This window comes from Misgurnus anguillicaudatus, chromosome 12 (assembly GCF_027580225.2).
Source record: "Misgurnus anguillicaudatus chromosome 12, ASM2758022v2, whole genome shotgun sequence".
Classification (NCBI taxonomy): domain Eukaryota; kingdom Metazoa; phylum Chordata; class Actinopteri; order Cypriniformes; family Cobitidae; genus Misgurnus; species Misgurnus anguillicaudatus.
This window is the reverse complement of record NC_073348.2, coordinates 38,254,510-38,277,372: the sequence shown is the minus strand read 5'-3', so window position 1 is coordinate 38,277,372 and position 22,863 is coordinate 38,254,510. Positions and strand designations below refer to the sequence as shown.

General features: G+C 37.0%; 2 protein-coding genes across 10 annotated transcripts in view; one reads left to right on the top strand and one right to left on the bottom strand.

The window, feature by feature from the left end:
• Nucleotides 1-2,787, top strand: part of ogdhb (oxoglutarate dehydrogenase b) — a 24,013-nt gene extending 21,226 nt beyond the window's left edge. For all 5 annotated transcript variants that reach the window (XM_073874551.1, XM_055207600.2, XM_055207604.2 and 2 more), the window contains exons 18-23: nucleotides 334-405; nucleotides 497-622; nucleotides 776-848; nucleotides 936-1,099; nucleotides 1,457-1,611; nucleotides 1,767-2,787. In XM_073874551.1, coding sequence (XP_073730652.1) covers nucleotides 334-405; nucleotides 497-622; nucleotides 776-848; nucleotides 936-1,099; nucleotides 1,457-1,611; nucleotides 1,767-1,887 — 711 coding nt within the window. In that variant the 3' untranslated portion in view covers nucleotides 1,888-2,787. The remainder of the gene's footprint in view (nucleotides 1-333; nucleotides 406-496; nucleotides 623-775; nucleotides 849-935; nucleotides 1,100-1,456; nucleotides 1,612-1,766) is intronic.
• Nucleotides 2,718-22,863, bottom strand: pargl (poly (ADP-ribose) glycohydrolase, like). 5 transcript variants are annotated; one of them, XM_073874568.1, is made up of 17 exons: nucleotides 10,975-11,258; nucleotides 10,154-10,269; nucleotides 9,267-9,536; nucleotides 9,085-9,171; nucleotides 8,796-8,981; nucleotides 8,651-8,722; nucleotides 8,476-8,562; nucleotides 7,473-7,633; nucleotides 7,285-7,400; nucleotides 5,748-5,820; nucleotides 5,344-5,419; nucleotides 5,011-5,158; nucleotides 4,637-4,715; nucleotides 3,609-3,717; nucleotides 3,428-3,536; nucleotides 3,219-3,347; nucleotides 2,718-3,052 (listed from the first exon to the last, which is right to left on the bottom strand). In XM_073874568.1, exons 2-17 carry the CDS (start codon nucleotides 10,244-10,246, stop codon nucleotides 2,943-2,945), a joined length of 1,905 nt encoding a protein of 634 aa, XP_073730669.1. In that variant the 5' UTR covers nucleotides 10,247-10,269; nucleotides 10,975-11,258; the 3' UTR covers nucleotides 2,718-2,942. The 5 variants fall into 5 exon arrangements, with proteins under 5 accessions (XP_073730669.1, XP_055063584.2, XP_055063585.2 ...); XM_055207609.2 differs by lacking the exons at nucleotides 10,154-10,269; nucleotides 10,975-11,258 and adding an exon at nucleotides 22,723-22,863; XM_055207610.2 differs by lacking the exons at nucleotides 10,154-10,269; nucleotides 10,975-11,258 and adding an exon at nucleotides 22,719-22,859.

The window sequence follows — 22,863 nt, the reverse complement described above, 5'->3', positions numbered from 1 at the left end:
GAACATTTAAGTAAACACATTTAAGTATACAAGTTGAGTCATAATAAATAAAGTGAAATGACACAGGGAATAAGTATTGAACACACTTTAATACTTTGTAGAAAAGCCTTAGTTGGTGAGTACAGCTTCTAGACGCCTCTTGTATGAATTCAATATTTGGCTTGATGGCTACATCTGGTGTCAATAGCCCACTTAGAAATCCCCTTACTGATAAAAATGCTGATGTGTCAAATATTTTTTTTCCCGCTGAACATAAAAAAGTGTGTCAATGCGATAAAAATCAGTTTTCGTCTTCTTTATGTAAAACAAAATTTTTATTTTTTATGTCTTTAGGGTCCAGAGCACTCGTCCGCTCGTCCAGAGAGGTTTCTGCAGATGTGCAACGATGACCCTGATGTGTTTCCGGTAACTTTTTCAAACTCGTGAATGTTCAAGTGAAATGTTTATATAACACAGTACGTCATCCGTGCCACTAATACTAGTTTTGTTCCTACAGAAAATCACAGATGACTTTGCCGTTCGGCAGCTTTACGACTGTAACTGGATTGTGGTGAACTGCTCCACTCCTGCAAACCTTTTCCATGTTCTGAGAAGACAAATCCTTCTGCCCTTCAGAAAACCTGTGAGACATATTTAGCCCTGAAAGTTTGCTCTGTTCCCAAACCTTCTGAGCTGTCTAGACTTCGTAGTATTCACTTGCATCTGTAGCTAACACTTGTGATTATTTGTGCTTATAAGTGATTGTAATTTTAACCTTGGTGTCTTCTTGCTCTAGCTTATTATCTTCACACCCAAATCGCTGCTCCGCCACCCAGAAGCCAAATCAAGTTTTGACGACATGTTACCAGGTGAGCGCTTTTGCTGTGTGTGAAATGACTCTCCAGTAGGAACTAACGTAGTAACGATCCAATGTTGGTGTGTTTGGGTTCGATTAGGCACACACTTCAGACGCTTAATACCTGAGGAGGGAAGCGCATCCCAGAATTCAACCGGAGTGAAGAATCTCATCTTCTGCACTGGGAAAGTTTACTACGACCTTACCAAAGAGCGAAAGACCAGAGGTCTGGAGGACAAAGTGGCCATCAGCCGCATTGAGCAGGTACCTGCACATGCTCACTAGCTGCACTACTTCCTGAACTTCAGCCAGCTCCTTGTTTCCTGTCTGCCATTATTGGACAAACTGATTAATCCAGGTGTGCCTGACCTCAGTAGTCACAACAACAACAATCAGACACACCTGGATTAATCAGTTTGTCCAATAATGGCAGACAGGAAACAAGGAGCTGGCTGAAGTTCAGGAAGTAGTGAGCCTATTTACTTTTTATTTGGTCTTGTAAAAGCGTATTTAGGTTAAAAAAAGGTTAATCATTTTATGAGAGTTATCAAACATCCACTCCACTAGCACACAACATCCTCTCACATTCGTGTTTATTTAACGCATGTTTGTATGGCGCAGCTCTCTCCGTTCCCATTTGACCTGGTGAAATCCGAGGCGGAGAGGTTTCCGCAGGCGAAGCTGCTGTGGTGTCAAGAGGAGCACAAGAATCAAGGCTACTATGACTACGTCAAGCCTCGCATCACCAGAACATTTAACAGCACCCGTCCTGTCTGGTAAAGTGTCATTCATTTACCCAAAATCAAATAAATTATTATAATAAAGAATATTAATATAAACTAAACACCCAGACACTAAGTTGAAATGTGATGTGGACACGTGTAAACAGAAGAGTCACACGTGTTGCTGATGCATGTGATGTTCCCCTCAGGTATGCCGGGCGAGAACCTGCTGCCGCCCCCGCCACCGGGAACAAGAAAGCTCATCTTGTGGAGCTGCAGAGGCTTCTGGACACAGCCTTCAACCTGGATGCATCCCAGGGCCAGTCCTAATCATCCACCCGCTTTCCATACATCCATTCCTTGTTTATCAGGAAACTCGCGCTGCTGTTAGAATAGGAGGGCAAGTTGACAGCAAGGTATCCTCTTTTTAATGCCATAGTGGATCTGTCGCATCTAATTCCCAAAGCACAGTTATTCCTTTCCCATGCAACATGCTGATCTATACAGTTTTCCTTGAAATGGTAACAGTCTGTATGCATGTTCCTCTAAGCCAGTGCTTCCCAATCCTGGTCCTCGAGTACCCATTCCCATAAAGTAAACGACTGATTCAACTCATCAGCATCTTTCTAGAATGGTTAACATGTCTCGCTAAGTTAAATCAGGTGTGTTAAATGAGAAAACATCATCTAAAACATTTTGGGAAGGGGTACTTGACGACCAGAATTGGGAAACACTGCTGTAAGCCATATTGATGATGGTTTAAATGGAGTCTTAAAAGGGAATACATTTAAATACGCAAAACTAATGCATGCACTGTTCATAAAACAATAAGAGGCGTTTTAAAAACAGCATAAGGACGTTTAGGGGTATGCGTGCATTTTTAAATTACAGAGGAACGAGTCGGCTTGCCTGCATTTTTATAAAACAGTATATTGTTCGTGTTTTGGCATTTGTTATTGAATGTATTTGGAAATGCCATCTTTGGTACAGGCGTCCCCTTCCTAATCATGTAAGCGTTATCTTCATTGCCCTCTAAACACTCCGTGCCAAATTATCACGAACACTGGTAAGGATTGTAAGCCGACAAAGTCATTTTATCTTATTGTAATTTAATAAACAACAAACTGAGCAAGCTGAAGGAATCTCCAAGACTTAAAATATTTATTTTACTAGGATTATGTTTATTTCAGGCTATCATTGTTTCATTCAATAAAGCATTTAAATTCTGAAGTCTCCGCTTGTTTATGCAAGTATTTGATGTAAAAAAAAACTGATATCAGGTGAATAATCTTACCATTTGTATACATTACACAAAAAATAAAACTGGAATTTCGTACAGCAGCTTTTGGATAAGTATTGTTACTTCATTATTCAGATGGACATGTTTACAGGTGGCTACGCTTTTTCTTTTCATAGATGAAGCTGTAAATGTCAACCTTTGGTGGACGTTCTCGTTTGTGTCCTGAATAATCCACCAGCAGGTTATACAGCTCACCTATTAAGAGAAAAACAGTCAGATCGTGCTTAAGTTCCTCTTAAAACTGTAGTTTGGTTCTTTATCATGGATTGATTTTTGAACTTGACCAACTTATATAATCAGAAAAAAAATTCATTAAACACTCCAAGATGAATCACCACAACCTTTAAGTGTTTGTACATACCTACAGTCACTCCTTTATCTCTCAGATGGCGATGCATGTCTTTCAATTCACTTGCCAAACTGTGGTTGCCAAAAGTGAAGTAAGCCATGTCCCTCTCAGCCACTGCGGCGGCCATCAACTGGATGAGAGCTTTAAAATACAAACACAAATGCTGTTGTGTGCATTTGTCACGAGCCATCTGAGATCAGACGAATGTACGTCTTCATTACCTTTAAGTTTAGGGTCGCCATTAAAGGCGCCACAGCCCCAGTTGCCTGTCGCGATGTCCGGAAGGCATTCCTGAGGGACTCCCGGATCTCCCCGAAATCCCACGAATGCCTGTAACGGTTACAGTATTAGCCTAAATAGCATTGATATGTTGCGAACAAGAAATGTCCAAAAGAAACTGGCCTTGTTGAGTTCACGAGTGATGTTTTCTTTGGTGTACTGCTCCTTTGCGTCTTTGAACTGCAGCGCATCAATGGCAACAATCTGACGATTGCGTCTTTTCCATCCATCTCTGTGAATCAAAGAAAGTTTTTTGATGCATGATCTTAAAAAAAGACAAATACTTAAAGGGATAGTTTGGCCAAAAATGATATTAAACCCATGATTTACTCACCCCCAAGCTACCGGAAGGTAGCTATTTTCGTTCATAAAGTTTTAAATATGGATATTTCTACAACAACACCGAGCGGATTACCCTCAGAAGACCTTTGTTTATCATCCTGAAGCCGTTTGGATTTATTTTGTGCACTTTTTTTGGACTTGAAGGTCGTGGACCCCGTAACTTCACATTTAATTAACTGAAAGATCTAAAACAGTTTCTAAAATATCCGAAAATGTGTTTGTCTGAAAAACGATGGACATATGCAACTCGGACAGCTTGGGGGTGAGTAAATCATTTTTGGCCAAACTATCCCTTTAAATAATGGGTTTCTAGTGAATATAAATTTGGTGAACATATTTCTGGCACTGCACATTTTTTACATTCATACAATTTTTTTTTTTTTGGTGAATTAACTATTCTCAAATGTGTGAAATAGTAATAAACCATCGAGCAATAGCGTCATTTCAACATATATGTGAACTGTATGGACCCGATATAGTCCGGTTATGGGTAACCCACCCCACTTCTAGCCAAAATTAACAAACTAACATTTAAGATGTCTGATATACCATCATGTAAGCAAAGTCAAGCGTGATTACAAGCTGTTTGGTTTTACTGTATTTATTTTTGGGTTAGACTTCTATAAAATTATCAGACTGCCAAAATTCTGCCTCGTTTTAGCCTTGACATCTGGCCTGTGATTGGATGGCACAAATTTGCTTACTGGGAAGAGTCAAGAAGTGTGTCCAAATGTTTCAAATAATGATGGGACATAGAAGAAAGACCATGTTCAAACTTTACAATACATGTTTAGATTATGAACATATACCTCTCAACAGTGTCATTGTGTGGACCTGCCCATTCAAAGCTTGTGCTATAACCAGAATACATGCTGTATATCTGGTTCCCTGAAAAGACATTATAAACAAAAATGTAAAGATCAGTTCAAGATCATCTTAACATTTACATTTAAACACCCACCTACCTTCATGTTGCTTAAAACGTCATGTACTGTACATGTATGCTTGAAACCTGAGAGTTGCCGGTTTTTTGATTGAGTTTGCGAATGAGGGCACCTGTCCTGTATTGCTCCTCGAGTGCTGTAGTGATAGCTGGGCTTTGTTTATATGTTTGAAGCAACATGAGAAGAGGGTTGAAAGAATAAAAATTCTGGTCTTTATAACTTTGCCGGCTGGGACATACCTGTGATTCGGAGGCATTCGTTATGATCCAGTTTCTCTGTGAAGAGTCTGGCCACCATGAGCTCGGGACTCATGAGGAAGAGGATCTCCTCCTGAACCAGTCCTGCCCCCAACACTCCACCACCAATATATTTATTGGCAAAGTCCACCTGTCCGGCACAAATGACAAATGTGATGCTGACGAATCCTCCGCATTGAGGATGTCGATTACGTAAATGGGGTCAATTTGGATGTGGTGATGACTGAGCTCAAGCCATCGAAAATATTTTTGTAAAATGATCTGGCTTACCATGTGAGCAATTACAAAACAAAACTTTTACTAAACAAAACTAACCTGCAGCATCCCTACGCCTTTTTTGTCAATGGACCCTTCTGAAGTGACGTGAAGATTTCTCAGTTTTTTTTTCTCTCTTTAAAATTAAACACAGTTGATAAGAGGCATGTTAAGTGATGTGTTGCTTGCTGTAGACCAGTGGTTCTCAAACCTTTCCCGTGTGCAGCCCCCCTTGTGTACGGTGCCCTCCAAAGAAAACTTATGACAAAAAACTGTTCTAAAATTTAACATTTTAATTAAGCAAAACATATTAAATTATACAAAGTAGTGCTGTTGGTTCGTAGCCTTATTTTTTTAGGTTCAATTACACAGAATTCATGATAAATTAATGTATTTTATAGGCACCATCTCGCGGCCCCCAGTTTGAGAACCACTGCTGTAGACTACATGCAAACTCGACTTACTTCTTCCACATTGGTAGCTGTTTCGGATCAATGCAGATCCTTTCAAATGTAACCAATCCATCAGGTTTTACTCCTGTTGAAGAAAAAAAAATTATTTAATTAAAAACAACAATTTATTCAATAAGTTCACCACTAGATGCCCAAGTTTGCAATGCCTCCAGGCAGTTATTTCAGTCATGCATGTCCCATCTACTTGAATGAGGAAAGACCGATAGCTAAAATCACTATTAACTCATTCCCCGCAGTCATTTTTTTAAAAGTTGCCTGCCAGCATTTTTTTGTGATTTTCACAAAAGTTTCACACAATCAAATAAAAGAACATACCTTCTGCCTCCAAACAAACAATACGTTTCATCCTATCTATATTTTTCTCTGCTTATAAACTCTTAAATATGGGTATATATATATATATATATATATATATATATATATATATATATATATATATATATATATATATATAGCAAAAAGCTGAAATAATTGCATTTTTGTGTAGGAATTTTGTTAGATATCAGATTCGGAACGATTATCAATACATACATATGTTTGTTTTAGTTTTTTATAAATTGGGTAAGTGCGTCTAATGGATAATCGTGGTATTACACTTTTTTATGCAAATGTTTTCCTTAATTGGCAGGGAAAGAGATAAACAACATATTTCTGACCAACAATTAAACCTGACATAAACTGCAACCCAACTTTTGTTTCTTTATCTCAAATTGTGCTAAAAAAGACGAAATCGGGTATTCACACAGATTGTCAAGCGCGACTATACAAAGCCCCTCTCCCATCTTTATCGATTTATGTAGGGCTGCAACTAATGATTATTTTCATAATCGATTAATCAGGCGAGTTATTTTTCGATTAATCAACTAATTGAATAAAAAACTAATATTTACTATTTAAATATTAAATTCTAAGCCCATTTAGAATCTTCACTTATAGCTAAATAAGCCTACAAAGATATAGACAGACATCACAGACCAACTAATCGATAATGAAATTCGTTGACAACGAATTTCATAATCGATTATTATCGATTAGTTGTTGCAGCCCTAGATTGATAAATGGTTCTTTTAACTGGAAGCCGGGACTTCCAGCACTGAGCGTTGCATTGTCCCATATTCACAGTAATATCAGTGCACGATCTTGTTATATCCAATATCTTTGGTATAGGGCTTATATAGTTTATACTTCAGGGCTCCAGACTGCCACCAAAATTTGAGTGTGTGCCACTGAATTTTACATCCAGTCGCACATTGACCATTTTTTGGTGATGTGACACTGAATTTGAAACTGCACATAGTACTTTCTGCATCTATCATTAAAGTATTTATTAGTAATACAGTGGAAATTAGTAGAAATGTGAATATTTGGTTAGCATGTTGATTTACGGTATGTGCCCCTAAGTTTTCTGGTTGCGCCCCTAACATTTTCAGTTGGGACCACTGTGCTCCTGGTGAAAAAAGTTAGTCTGGAGCCATGTACTTTTAAATATATATCTGTCACAGAGTAAAAAGGTGTTAAGATTTAATACCTGGCGGCTGAAAAGGATCTTCATTTGTCACGGTGTGGAAGTAATGAAATATGGCACGTAGTTTCTCTGCCTTCTGGACTTCTTTCGTATGATCTTTTGGAGTGTTACCAAACAGGCTACGGCAAAGGAATAACATTTATTATCAAAGCGGACACAGAGCAAAATGTACAATCTGTGTAATGTGTCACCTGCTGAAATTTATGGTTGGAAAATTGCCATATTCTGATCCAGCTTTAGTGTTGTTCCTGTGAGGGAAGGTGCAGAAGAAAGCGTTGGCCAACAGACACGATATCTGCTGCTGAGACAAAGTTATGGCCCTATTTTGATGACGTCTCAGAAGGGGGATGCCCTAAATACAGAGGACAAACATAGAAAATATAAGTCATTTACATAAAAAAGTCTTCTGTATACTAGGATGTTTTTTGGGGTCTCTTTAGCTAAACTGGCATTGGACAGTGCCCCAATTTTTTATCTCCTACAACCCCATCTATCCCTTAAAAATTACTCCATATGGTATTATATGGTATTTAATTTTGATGGATGAATACGTATTTTTTGGAGCTTTAAAAATGGGGCACTATCCATTGCCATTATAAAGCTGAAAAAAGCCTGGATATTATTTAATTTAATTCTGACTGGAACCATACAGTTATTAAATGTCTCCTGGAGTTTTTGATGTATGAATAAGTTTTTGGGGAGGGGCTTTAAAAACGGGGCACTGTCCAATGCCATTATGAAGCTAATAAAGAGCCTGGATATTATTTAATATAACTCTGACTGTAATCCATACAGTTATTAAATGTCTTTCAAAGTTTTTGATGGATGAATAAGTTTTTTTTGGAGCTTTAAAAATGGGGCACTATTCAATGCCATTATAAATCTGAAACCAGGATATTATTTAATATAACTCTGACTGTAATCCACACAGTTATTAAATGTCTTTCAACGTTTTTGATGGATGAATAAGTTTTTTTTTTTTGGAGCTTTAAAAATGGGGCACTATTCAATGCCATTATAAAGCTGAAACCAGGATATTACTTAATATAACTCTGCCTGTGTTCGGCTGAAAGGAGAAAGACATATACACCTAGGATGGCTTGAGGTTGAGTAAAACATGGACTAGTTTTCATTTTGGGGTGAACTATTCCTTTAACTGTTACCGGAATGTTCGGAAAAAGGACAAACACATACCCGTTTAATGAGTCCAGGTAAATCAAGAGCTAGTTTGGCTATTTTAGGGATCAATGTTGGCAGATTATTTTCGTCTTTATGCAGCTTCTATGGAGCAAAAGAATAAATCTGACTTAAACAATTACTTTCACATTTTTATTGACCTTTTCTTCGGTGTTAAATATGATTTACTTACCTGACAGTAATACTGAAGTACTTCAAAAGTCCATTTGCCTCTGTAGTTAGAATTGTAAGACATGATTGCTTCCTACAATCAGACAAAAAGCAGATCAGACTATATGACAGCGTATAAACAATCACAACTGTTTTTATTTTAGTACCTCAAGATCTCCAATAGAGAAATTGTCTTTGTTAAGCTGTTTTAGTGCTCTGCGGGTGACTTCCCATCGAGAGAGCTGAGATTGAGTCCTGTGGGGCACCTGGTATGGAGATGGGTGAGTCCTGTGGGGCTCTGGGTGGCGAGATTGGTGAGTCCTGGGGGGCTCTGGGTGGCCCGTGGCAGATTGCTACGGGAAGAAAACAGAAATAGGATAAAACCTGATAAGCAGTAAATAACTTTGCACAACTTATGCAATTCAAAATGCATAAAATAAGACGAGTGGTACTCACATAAATATGCGGTAACTTCACATGGTCAGCGTCCCACATGTTAGTCCCCTCGCTGGGTGAAATTACACCGTTATGAAACCATGTCATCTGCTCAGACAAATGAGTAACGCGAACATTCATAACCCACATTATGAGACAGAATACATAAACATGCAGAAACACAAGTTGAAATGCAGTCTTACATCTATCAGATGTGTGTGGTTTTTAATGTAAGATATCTCTTTACACTTCCTGCTGCACTCCTGAAGTTTTTTAAACATACTGAAGGGATAGGTCGAGCTCACAGACTCCGCTCGTACACATGAATCGGAAGAGGCTTGACCAGACCCAATGTCCATAGATTCACTTTGTGAGGGCTTCCGTGAGGTCCCTGCAGCCGACTGTTCGGTTTTTGGACTGCTTGAGGTGTGATCCAAACACGCTTTAACCTGGTCACTGTCGTTGTGAGACATCTAGCCAAAAGAAAACCGTTGAATGACTTTCTTCGTTCCTCAGAACCCAAATGCAGAAGTCTTGTTTTGGGTTTTCTGGTTATTATGGGAGTGGATGGTGACCGAGGCAGTCACCATCCACTCCCATAGTAACTCTAAAACACTTCAAATGGGCCCAAAGGTGTTCCATAACTCCACTCGACTTATATTTTTTAAGTTACCTGAAGATATATACTCCTATACTCTTGTATTGTATTTATTTATTTATAGAGCACTTTATATGCTACTCTGTAGCTTGTGAAGGATGTTATTGAAAAAGAAACCCCGAAAATAGTTCAGACACAGAAATGTGCCCTGAAAGAGAGGCACAGGTCAAGATTTTTATCATATAATAGGCGTTATGCCCAGCTGCACTACTTCCTGACCTTCAGCCAGCTCCTTGTTTCCTGTCTGCCATTATTGGACAAACTGACCAATCCAGGTGTCTGATTATTGTTGTTGTGACTACTGAGGTCAGGCACACCTGGATTAATCAGTCTGTCCAACAATGGCAGACAGGAAACCAGGAGCTGGCTGAAGTTCTGGAAGTAGTGCAGCTGGGCATAAAGCCTATTGATTATATTTTAGTTTTTTGTTACCAAACCCTTCTGTATGCCTTTGTGATGCTTTAAATATATGGAACGAGTTGTGGTCACCATCCACTTCCATAGTGACCAGAAAACCCCAAACATTTTTTAAAAATCTGCATTTGGATCTGAAGAACAAGTAAAGACAATTTGTGGAATTAAATCACAATTGACAACGTTTTTGTTTCTGTGTAAACTGTCCCTTTAATTAAAAAAAGACTTTAGGTGTGTTCGACTGTGAAGCGACAGGCGCGTTACATCAAAGTACCGCGAGAGCGATTCGAGAAATCATACGGAAGTCTCAGTTCGAAGCGCTCTCGCGGTACTTTGACGTCATCCGCCTGTCAGTTCTTGCGGGTCAGCATGAAGTCTATTAAAATAGTATTTCAGGGTACTTTAGAATATTTTAAAGAATAATCCCATAACATATGGTATCATTGCTGTACTATAATATCGATTACTTAAAGGTACGATTTTAAGCATTCATTTTGTGTACGGAAAACCCCTTATAATACAGTTACTAATGTTGAGGGAATAACGTTACTAGTATTTTTGAAAAACTGTAGGAACACACACTCACTTAGAAATACAGTGAATCTAATACAACAGAAATACTTAAATACTACATTTTGTCTTGTACACGTTTATACGCATAACGTTACATGCAAGCACAATATAGGCTAATTATATAGGGCTGTAATGTTTGAAACCCTTTCACTTTCGTTTTATTTGAAATCAACTGCGCTGGTTTAAATACAACCTGAATGTAACTTACAGATGAGTTATTTAACCCGATTGAAACAGCACAAATTAATATAGTTTCATCTACTCACTTGTTTGGCTGTAAAGGTGGTGCTGTTTGGTAGTTGTGTTGACTCTACATTGAGAGTGAAAGTGATCATGCGAGAATGAAACAAACCTAATACGGCTGACGGGAGTTACGAGGTGTGACCTGCAGGAAAGACACGCGCATGTCAAACGGAAATAAAAGTTATATTATGATGTTTTTCTTTCGTAGTGTAGGATTATTTAAGTTAAACGTCTTCACAGAGGATCATTTTAGTGCATCTGTCTGTCACCTTTCGTCACGTGACTGTTATCATGCGCTCTTTATCCACCAGAGGGCGCGCAAGGCGAATTTTGCACGTACAAGCGACATTTACATTTTCGTTTATCATTTCAGATATTTATAGGGTAAATATTCAATTTTGAGTTTTTATAAAGATGCTTAGCTGAATAAACAGTCACTACAGAAAGTTGTCCTAGAAATGTCAGCATGACCTAATTTATATTAATGACCAAATTTGTTTTTAGTGTGTCACCTTTAGGGACTGCCGCTATTCGTTAGTTAACCAAGAGATGGCGCCAAACTCCAGTTATTGCACTTAATTAACAAATATCTGTTCAATTTTGTTTTTCTCTTGTGCTGTAGAATACTCTAGGTTAAATGTCTTCATAGATGATTATTTTGTGTACCTGTCTGTCAACTTAAAAAAAATCTGCCAACTCTCATCACGTGACTGTTATCATTCGCTCTTCATCCACCAGAGGGCGCTCAAGGCGAATTTTGCACGGGTAAGCGACATTTACATTTTCGTACTGTTTCGGATATTTATAGCGTAAAGATTCAATTTTGAGTTTTTATAAAGATGCTTAGTTAAATGGACACTCAATACAGAAAGTTGTCCTAGAAATGTAATCTAATTTATATTAATGACCAAATTTGTTTTTAGTGTGTCACCTTTAGGGACTGCCGCTATTCGTTAGTTAACCAAGAGATGGCGCCAAACTCCAGTTATTGCACTTAATTAACAAATATCTGTTCAATTTTGTTTTTCTCTTGTGCTGTAGAATACTCTAGGTTAAATGTCTTCATAGATGATTATTTTGTGTACCTGTCTGTCAACTTAAAAAAAATCTGCCAACTTTCATCACGTGACTGTTATCATTCGCTCTTCATCCACCAGAGGGCGCTCAAGGCATATTTTGCACGGGTAAGCGACATTTACATTTTCGTACTGTTTCAGATATTTATAACGTAAAGATTCAATTTTGAGTTTTTATAAAGATGCTTAGTTAAATGGACACTCAATACAGAAAGTTGTCCTAGAAATGTCAGCATGACCTAATTTATATTAATGACCAAATTTGTTTTTTGTGTGTCACCTTTAGTGACTGCCGCTATTCGTTATTTAACCAAGAGATGGCGCCAAACTCCAGTTATTGCACTTACAGCTATCTGATTAATTTAAATAATTCATACATTAAAAAAATGTTGGTTGGGCACTCATTAAAATTATTAATTTAAAAGCTATGTATGTATATTCTTAAGTAAATGCAATTTTAAATTAGTTTAATAAACTTAATTAGAATAAAAAAAATGGTTCAATCCAAATGTTATTATTTGATAAACCTGTCCCGTGTCTGTGTTCAGGTACTATTTCCCTGACAATGTTTTTGGTTGTTCTTTAAAATAAATTCGACATTTTCTTAATAGCCTACCACAGCTTTCAACCTGTCACATCTGGCTTCTTGTCCTAAGCAACAATCTCATCTAACATCATGGCCTTATAATAACCTCAACATCCAGGCTACCATATTTTATAATATAATTGCAGAGTCATGATAGATAAATAGAATTAGGATTTTACACTATCATATCTCAGGTATTCGTTCTTGATAGCTGACACACTTTATTTAAACTTCTCATATTAGGAAGGCTATAGAGAGATACAGACGGGCAGAATGCCCTTTTCAATTGGTGTGTCTGCGGTTGATGTGGCCGTTACTGTCTGTATGAGTTATGGGAGCGCATGTGACCCACCAGCTTCATACAACACATGGCGCCTCAGGTGACTTCATATTTCTAATATGACAACACTTGCTTGATGGCCGGTCTCGTGACAATAAATTCTGCCTGATAAGATATTTCCTCTGATGTGTTGTGAATAAGTGGTTTTGTGTCAGGACCTCAACATTACATTGATATATGAAATAGTGTCATTTATTAATATTACAGTGAGGCCCAACAACAAGCAAAATAATTGATGTAATGTTTACATTGATTGCATTTAAACGATACAATTTTATTAGTACACTTCCATCAATCCATAATTTTTGTCAAACGAACATATATTTTAACAAATTAAGTTTCAATTAATTTGTAAAGAGTTGTACAATTTCAACTTGTTTTTATATGTATGTCAAGTTATCAAAGGTCAAAACTTCAAATAGTATGCAAATGAATTGGTAGAGCATTGCAATAGCAACACAAAATGTCATGGGTTTGAATCGAGGATAAACACATACTGATAATAAAATGTATACTTTTTAATGCACTGTAAGTCGCTTTGGATAAAAGCATGATTAAAAGATTAATTGCGATTAATCGCAAATGAGGGCTATGCAATTAATCATTTTTTTATTAAGTATGTTGAATTGACTTGCAAAACAAAGTTGTTTTATCTTCATGCTCCATTTTTTTTACAATGTATGTATGGTTCCCTGGGATCAAACCCACAACCGTTGAACTGCGAATGCAATGTTCAGACACTTTTGATATGGGTAGTGCATTGTGTTAGCAGTGCCAATTTAGTGGATTCGAATCCTAGGAAACACACATACTGATAAAAATGCACTTCATGCACACGTGCAGAAATGCAAAATTTTGGTCAAATCAACAAATATTTTTGACTTCAACTAGTTTTTATATATTATGTCAACTATTCACAGGTCAAAACTTAAAATGTATGCAAATTAAGCTATGCTCAGTTGGTAGAGCATTGCAATAGCAACGCAAAATGTTATGGGTTTAAACCCAGTATAAACACATACTGATAATAAAATGTATACACTTTAAGTCGCTTCGGATAAAAGCATGATTAACAGATTAATTGCGATTAATCGCAAACTAGGGCTCTGCAATTAATCGTTTTTTTTTTAGTATGTTGAATTGACTTGCAAAACCAAGTTGTTTTAACCTTATATTGCATGTTTTTACAATGTATGTGTGGTTCCATGTGTATGTGTGTGTTAGCAGTGCAAATGTAGTGGATTCAAATCCTAGGAAACACACATACTGATAAAAATGCACTTTCATGCACACTTGCAGAAATGCAGAATTTGTGTCAAATCAACAAATATTTTTGACTTCAACTATTTTTTATACGTTATGTCAACTATTCATAGATCAAAACTTAAAATAGTATGCAAATGAAGCTATAGCTCAGTCGGTAGAGCAAATTCATGCAAATGAATTGGTAGAGCATTGCAATAGCAACGCAAAATGTCATGGGTTTGAACCCAGGAAAAACACAAACTGATAAATAAATGTATACATTTTAAAGCACTGTAAGTCGCTTTGGATAAAAGCATGATTAAAAGATTAATCGCGATTAATCGCAAACTAGGGCTGTGCAATTAATCGTTTTTATTTATTTATTTATTATTATTTAGTATGTTGAAGTGACTTGCAAAACTAAGTTGTTTTAACTTTATGCTGCATTTTTTTAACAGTGGCTTTGTATAGCGTCTGCTAAAAGCAAAAATATAAATAACTATGAAAATGAACCATTTTGTAAAAGCAGGTGAGTAAATAACCTTCAAATACCACAAAGTTTACACTGTTATTATAGTATTAGCCATGTTATCAAGTGACTAATGCATGTCATCTACTTAACAATCTAAAGATATGGAAGGAATTTCTCCTCCCTTAATTTATTTTTACAATATGGTTTGGCTTCATTTATTATTTGCATTTAGCATTTTTATTTCCCTGCTCTCCAGCAGCCCATCAGAAAGGACTCGTGACCTTCTGAGAAAGGCAGATCTAAAGGATGCAAATGCAGAAGATGAGGTGCAAGCTCTTGTTTTTGCTCTTTCGGTACCGTGGCCTCGGACAACAAGAGTGGAAAGAACAACTCTCCCGAACGGATCCTGCCCCCTTCAGCTGCCGACTGTTATTGTCGGTCAGCCACTTCCCAGGAATGTTCCTCTTCAGGCTAGGGAGAAGTCACTGCAAGGGAATGCAGCGAGCGCCCCGCTAAACAACAATGTTGACTTAAAAAGGCCAGAAGATGAAATCAAACGATTCCCAGCGTGCTTTCTGGATGCGTGCGGATAACACGATTTCATGCTTTCTCTAGCACTAAAATAAAATCGAGACTAGATGGTCAAACACACAGCTGCATGGCAAGTGAACATCAGCCCTGATGTACCAGCTTGGGAAGGATGGGGGGCAGCCACATTACTCTTTGTCTGTATCCTCTTCGCTCCACCAATAGGAACACAAAGACGGGCAGGGCTGCCAGTGGTACCTCGCAATCTGCCAGGGCGGGCGTATGTGTGGAGATTATTTAGGGGTCAGATTGATGCCGCAACTCTACCGCCGTGCCGAAAAGCTTGATTTGACAGGATCAATGGCATAGAGCTGTTTGACCCTGATACAGTGGGTGATGTGGCTCTCGAGCATGTGCCGAAAGAAGGGGGTGGGTGGGTGGGGGGGGGGGGGGTTGGTTGTTCTAGCCTGTGACATTGTTAAATGACTGCAGTATATGGGCTGGGGGGATGCAGCAGGTCGGGGGGGAGGGGTGCCTGTGGGAGGTGCCATTGACATCGATAGCGAGGAGAAAAATGAAAAAAAGCCAAAAGAATCTCAGCACCTGTTTCCAGGGCAACAGGGAGCTGCGAAGCATAAGTCTGACTTTACCCCCCTCCTCTTCTGCGCTGGACGCATGCAGCGAGGCAGGCACTTCAAAATGACGCTCGCTCGTACACGCAAACTAATAAAGACTTATCACGAAGATCTCCTTGAACGTTTAAACTTTTACAGGAACCGCTTCGTCACAGAAATTCTGCAGATTATTTACTCACCTCCCTTTTCTTGGTATCAACCTAGATGATACTTAAACCTCTACTGTATCTAATCTAATTGGAAAAAATCAACATCCAAATGTTATTGGTTGGGTGTTGTTGTCTGATATAATGCATCTTTTCAAGTTGATCTTTATTGCCACCGTCGATGGGTATATAAGGAATCTGTCTTGCTGTACTGGTGCTTAAAGGAATAGTTCACCCAAAAATGAAAATTCTGTCATCATTTACTCACCCTCATGTTGTTTTAAACCTGTATACATTTTTTTTGTTCTGGTAAACACACAGGAAGATATTTTGAGCAATGTTTGTAACCAAATCGTTTTTGGGCACCATTGACTTCCATACTATTCTCTTTTCTACTATGGAAGTCAGTGGTGTTAGTTAAATAATTTTATTTTTGGATGAACTGTCCCTTTAACAATGACAGTAAAATAAAACATTCTTTTAAGAAAATCAGTTAAGTAATGACCACAACTTTTAAAAATATAAAGTAAGTAAAGTAAGTAAGTAAAATTTATTTATATAGCACTTTTCACAGATAAAAATCACAAAGTGTTTTACAATAAAATATAATACAAAACCATTTTACAAAATACAAGATAAAGATCTATTAACTGTAAACAATTATCATATAAAAAGAAATGAGAGTATAATGAATTACTAAATTGTGGACTACTTTTGTGGTTTTTTATCAAGCTTGACAGGGTTCATACCAGACGCGGTAGAGGCGGCAAGTGCGAGTGATTTACATGTTAAGTCAATGCAAAGACGCGATTAGGCATCCTGCGGCGCTTTACGCGCGAATTGAGCGTTGCCGCGGGAGACGCGCGAGTGGAAAAATCTGAACTTCGGCAGATTTCCGCGCCGTGTTAACCAATCAGGACCTTGCTGTAGTAGTGACGTGATACAGGAAGCGAGCGGAGTCGCAGAAGCCCCTCCCTTGACGCGAATTTCCACGTTCTGGAATGACCAGAATTTCATGCGCGAATGAAGTGAGTAAACCAAAATTTTTAAGCGTACAGCTACGCGCGAATAGCGCGTTTTTGCCACCTCTACCGCGGCTGGTGTGAATGCACCATATGTCGCTTTGGATAAAATCATGATTAAAGATTAATTGCGATTAATCGCAAACTATACTGAAAAAATAAAGGCTGGATTTACTTAAAAATATAATGCATCATTTTTGCATCCATTTTTTAAAGTAAGTATTACATGGAATTGTAAGCAATTTATGCAATTGTTTAAAATTTCAAGTAAAACTTTCTAAAAAGTAATATTTTTACTTACTACAAAGTAAGATTTTTAAAAGTTCTTTTAAATTATTATTTATTATAAGTTATTATGCATTATTTTTTACACGCTGTGCAATTAATCTTTTTTTTTACTTTTGATTCAAACAATTACAAAAAACAAGATAATCAAGGTTATTTTGCGAGAAAACTATAAATTGTGTGCTGCTGGATCGATGTGTTTGTAAGGCACTGCTCTGACACGTGAACCCTATTGCAACACTTACTTAATAAAAAGGTTAAATGCATGTTTTCAAAGTCACAGAGTAGTCGCTGTAAATGATTGTGATTATGTTTTTGCGCATAATTGGGCAGGCCTATCGCGTACAAAAGTTTGCATAATATATTTGTGTGTTTAATTATGTATATATAAATACACATACATTAAAGAAACAAATTTTAAAAAATTTATATATTTTTTTTCTTAAAGGCACAGTATGTAGGATTGTGGTCAAAACTGGTACTGCAATCACAAAACTGGTGGCCAATACACAACATGACAACATAAACATCAGTTGAGGGCTGCAACTCCACTTTTTAAATGACAATATCCTGGACAGACCACTGTTGTCAGTAATATAAGTATTTGAAATGAAAATTATTTCTTAATGTCTAGTGACATATCAGGGCCATTTTATGATTCGTTGATATAGATTTCTTACATACTGTTCCTTTAAATATATAAATGCATGTCTGTGTATTTATATATACAAAATACAGTGCACACACACATATTATTATGCAAAAATTTACTTTTATTTTGTATGTGATTAATCGCAATTAATTTTTTGACAGCTTTAACATAAATTTAATGTAAATGTAAGTTAGTTAAAGGTGCAGTGTGTAATTTTTAGAAGGATCTCTTTTGACAGAAACGCTAAATAATATACAAAACTATATTATCAGTGGTGTATAGAGACCTTTAATAATGAACCGTTATGTGTTCATAACCTTAGAATGAGACGTTTTTATCTAAATATACTTAGGGTCCCCTTACATGGAAGTCACCATTTTGTGCCGCTATGTTTATATAGAAGCCCTTAATGGACAAACTTTTTTTACTGTTTGTTCGGTGGCGGCTACCGTAGCTTCTCTATGTGGTTAAAAAACGAGGGGTAAGCAGTGGACTGAGCCGTTGGTTGCAATTCACCAGCACTTTTTTACACACTGCACCTTTAAGTTAGTAAAGCATGGTGGGTTTGGTTCCCATGTTCAGCTCAGTGGTAGAGCAGCACATTAGCAGCGCAAAAGGTCATGGGTTTAAACCCAGGAAACATACACCTATAAAAATGTCAACTTTGTAATCCACTGTAAGTTTGAATAAAATGCATAAATGTAAATGTGGCATTGTGTTTGGTCTGATAAACACACATACTGATAAAAAAGTCACGTTGGATGAAAGCATCTGCCAAATGCATGAATCTAAATAGATTGAAAACTTTACAAAGGCACATAGTAGAGTTGATTGTGATGATGGTTGTGTTTCATTTGTGTTTCTCATTACCTGCTCAACCCCTGACAAAAAATATACTGCACTGTTTCTGTACAGATCTCGTCTGGCCCCAAACCTCCAGACTAGTGCTCAGTCATGCTCATCAACACTGCAGCTCTATTGTTCTTTCCTCAGCAGCTCCGCTCTTGCGTTCTCCCCCTCCCTCCCTCCATCTCTCTCTGCTGGATAATTCCCATGATATGTTCTTGCCATTGGCGTGGGGTGTACCACTAAAAACAGGGGGGAGTGAGAACAGCATACGAGTTCTTCACGCCTCCGGTCTGATACTTAACAAACATTTGGTCTTAAAACCACACAGGGTCCCCAAAATCAGGTGTGTCAGTGAACGTGACAGTAATTTAGGAATGCCTGTCATCTGTTACACGTGTAACACGTACGTCACACCCCTCTAAAACACGAATGTCGCGTGACCCCATTCCCTCACAGCGTAGTAAAGTGCCTGTTTTATTGACTCTGTGTCTTAAGGGCAGTTCTTTTCCCGTTTTTCTCTCATTGCCCTGCGAGATCTTAACAGGACAGGAATGAGAGTGGAATATCAATTATCTCGCCACACGAAAGCGAGGAACAAAATGGAAGACTGATTCAATCGTGGTGGCCTTTTCGGTGATAACGTACGTCACACGGATGCAAATCCGTACTGGTGTGCGGGTTAATCACGAATGTAAAAGTGCAGGGGTGAGAAAAAGCAGGAAAGCAAATGACAAATCAGATGATGAATGATGTCTGTCACTGTTAGCTTAAGCCCAGAAGCTGAATTCAAACCTTAACATTATACCAGCTCTGCCAAACACAGCACTGCTGTCAGACTGGAATACATCTGTTTCACAGCTCTTAACTACTGACGTCCTTTCTGCTCAATCTAACGTCAATATCAATCCTGTGTGCTAACTTCAAAGCTAAGCACTGTTACACTTTTTTATGTTAATTAAAGAGAACAATGACATTAATTGTTACATAACATCTTAACAAAACTTAAACAAAATGTTAAATGGTGCCTTGGATAAAAGCATCTGCAAAATGAACAAATGCAAATGTCAGCAGTCAGCATTTCAATTTCAAATTAAATCAACGTTGATATTGCTGCGTTGTTTCAACGTCTCACTTTTAACGTGGGTGAATAAAGGTCTTTGCGTCAACGGTAAATCAACGTTGAAATATGCATTGATTTTGCAAATTGAATCAACAATAATATTGCGTTTAGCATTAACCACTATTTGTTTCAACGTTACAAAATTACGTTATTTATATAATTACATTATTTCAACCAAATTTCAACGTTGAAGGTCAGTCATATGCCTGCTGATTGGTCATCATTATCTTTTATCAAAATGTAATACAGTTCTCCTCCCATATGGTTTATATTTCCTTTAAAACTTGGATACATGGTGTACAAAAGTAAACACTTTACTGGAAGATTAAAGTTTTCCTATTTTCAAGCATTTTATTAACTTTTTGCAACTGTTTAGCATTAACTGTTGAATAAATGTTGTTTCATTGTTGAAACAAGAGATGACATTATTTCAACCAAATTTCAACGTTGAAGGTCAGTCATATGCCTGCTGATTGGTCATCATCATCTTTTATCAAAATGTAATAGGCTACAGTTCTCTGCCCAAATGTTTTATATTTACTTTTAATAATTTTATTAACCTTTTGCAACCATTTGGCATTAAATGTTGTATTAACGTTGAACCAAGAATTGACATTATTTCAACCAAATTTCAACGTTGAAGGTCAGTCATATGCCTGCTGATTGGTCATCATTATCTTTTATCAAAATGTAATACAGTTCTCTGCCCATATGGTTTATATTTCCTTTTAAACTTGGATACATGGTGTACAAAAGTAAACACTTTACTGGAAGATTAAAGTTTTCCTATTTTCAAGCATTTTATTAACTTTTTGCAACTGTTTAGCATTAACTGTTGAATAAATGTTGTTTCATTGTTGAAACAAGAGATGACATTATTTCAACCAAATTTCAACGTTGAAGGTCAGTCATATGCCTGCTGATTGGTCATCATTATCTTTTATCAAAATGTAATACAGTTCTCTGCCCATATGATTTATAATTCCTTTTAAACTTGGATACATGATGTACAGAAGTAAACACTTTACGGAAAGATTAAAGTTTTCCTATTTTTAAGCATTTTTGAAACCTTTTGCAACCGTTTAGCATTAACCGTTGTTTCAACGTTGAACTAAGAGATGACATTATTTCAACCATATTTCAACGTTGAGGGTCGGTCATATGCCTGCTGATTGGTCTTCATCATCTTTTATTAAAATGTCATACAGTTCTCTGCCCAAATGTTTTATATTTCCTTTTAATCATTTTATTAACTTTTTGCAACAGTTTGGCATTAAATGTTGTATCAACATTGAAACAAGAACTGACATTATTTCAACCATATTTCAACGTTGAAGGTCTGTTATATGCCTGCTGATTTGTTTTCATCATTTTTTATTAAAATAATATAATACAGTTCTTTACCCAGATGTTTTATATTTCCTTTTAAAATTGGATACATTATGTTAGAGAAATAAACACTGTTTCATTTTACAGAAAGATTAAAGTTTTCCTATGTCATAAATATGTTAAATCAAGCAGTAAGAGAACGAAGAAAATGAAAGCAGTCCACATCTAAGCTTTGTGGGGTTAGGAGAAGTTGAGTTTGCCCTTCTCTGACCCCTGTATTGTGAGATGTGCACCAGTCTGAACCAATCTATCCTTTCACTGCCCACTTCTATATAGAGGACAACAGACACTGCTGCTGTTGTAAAGCATGATTTGAAAATGCCCTTAAACACATCAGGCCTTATTCATTAAACAAGCAGACATTCAATTGAAACTAATTTCTTTAGAAAGCCTTTTCTAGGTAGCCTTTTCTAGGTGCATTTTAGTATAATTTATGTAATTTAGTGATACACAATAGCTTAATTCTGCACATTAAGTGCCTTTTTTATTTATAGTGTTGTCTATTACGTCTCAAAAAATCTGAGTAGATCAGGTGTAATGCTGTGTAATTGCAGTGGTCTGACAAATAATGCCATTACCACAGGCTGACTGCCAAATTCTCCTAACTGAACATTTATATAACAGCGTGCCATTTTGGCTCAAGCGTCTTCTGCACTCACTAACAGTTTACATAACAAAAATGTCTATAGTGCATGCACTAGAGCCACAATGGCGCCATCTTCAGTTGTCACATGCCGTTAATGTCTATCATAAATTAAATTTGATCTGATCCTTTTCCCTAAAATATTACTATTTTACAAGTAAAATAAGTTACTGTTAAATAATTTGATGCTTTTGACAATCAATTTAAAAGTACAGGAAGAAAAATTATTATTTTATCATTAAATATATATTTTTTGCAAATTATGGTTTTTGTTACATCTATGATATAAATACATAAAATATAGACATATAAATACGTCTTTTTTATATTAACATTCTGTAATATGCAATGTAAGATGTTAAAGGCTTATACAATGGCCATTTCTTAAACCCAAGGCTGCAGCCTCCAAAGGTCACATTTGTAGGCTGCATACGTCATCAAGACTCTCTTATTTCAAAATATTAACAATTGTTAAGTTGACTATTATTCTTAGTTAATCGTAAATTGTTATAATATGCTTATGACTTGCGAATGTAATGCTCAGTTTAATTAAATAAACCAGGCTTGATGACGTATGCAGCCTGCATATGCGACCTCCGGAGGCTGCAGCTTTCGGATTGAGAAACGGACTAAATATAGCCTAGGTATTTTTTTTTCATCTCATCTTTCATAATTTTACTGAAAATGAAATATTCCAGATATATACCAAGAATTCTACTGAACAAATAATCAAAGTTTTTCCACACAATACTAATTTAAATATCATCCGTAGATCTTACTCACGGCTCGACGATCCATTGATCGAGTCTCGCGCTCGAGGGGAAGTCAGTCAGCTGGGGAGGGCGATGAGGGGGTGAGTGACAAAAACGAGAGAACGAACGAAAGAAAGCAAGCAAGAAAGAGAAAAACTGCCTCTCTTTCTTC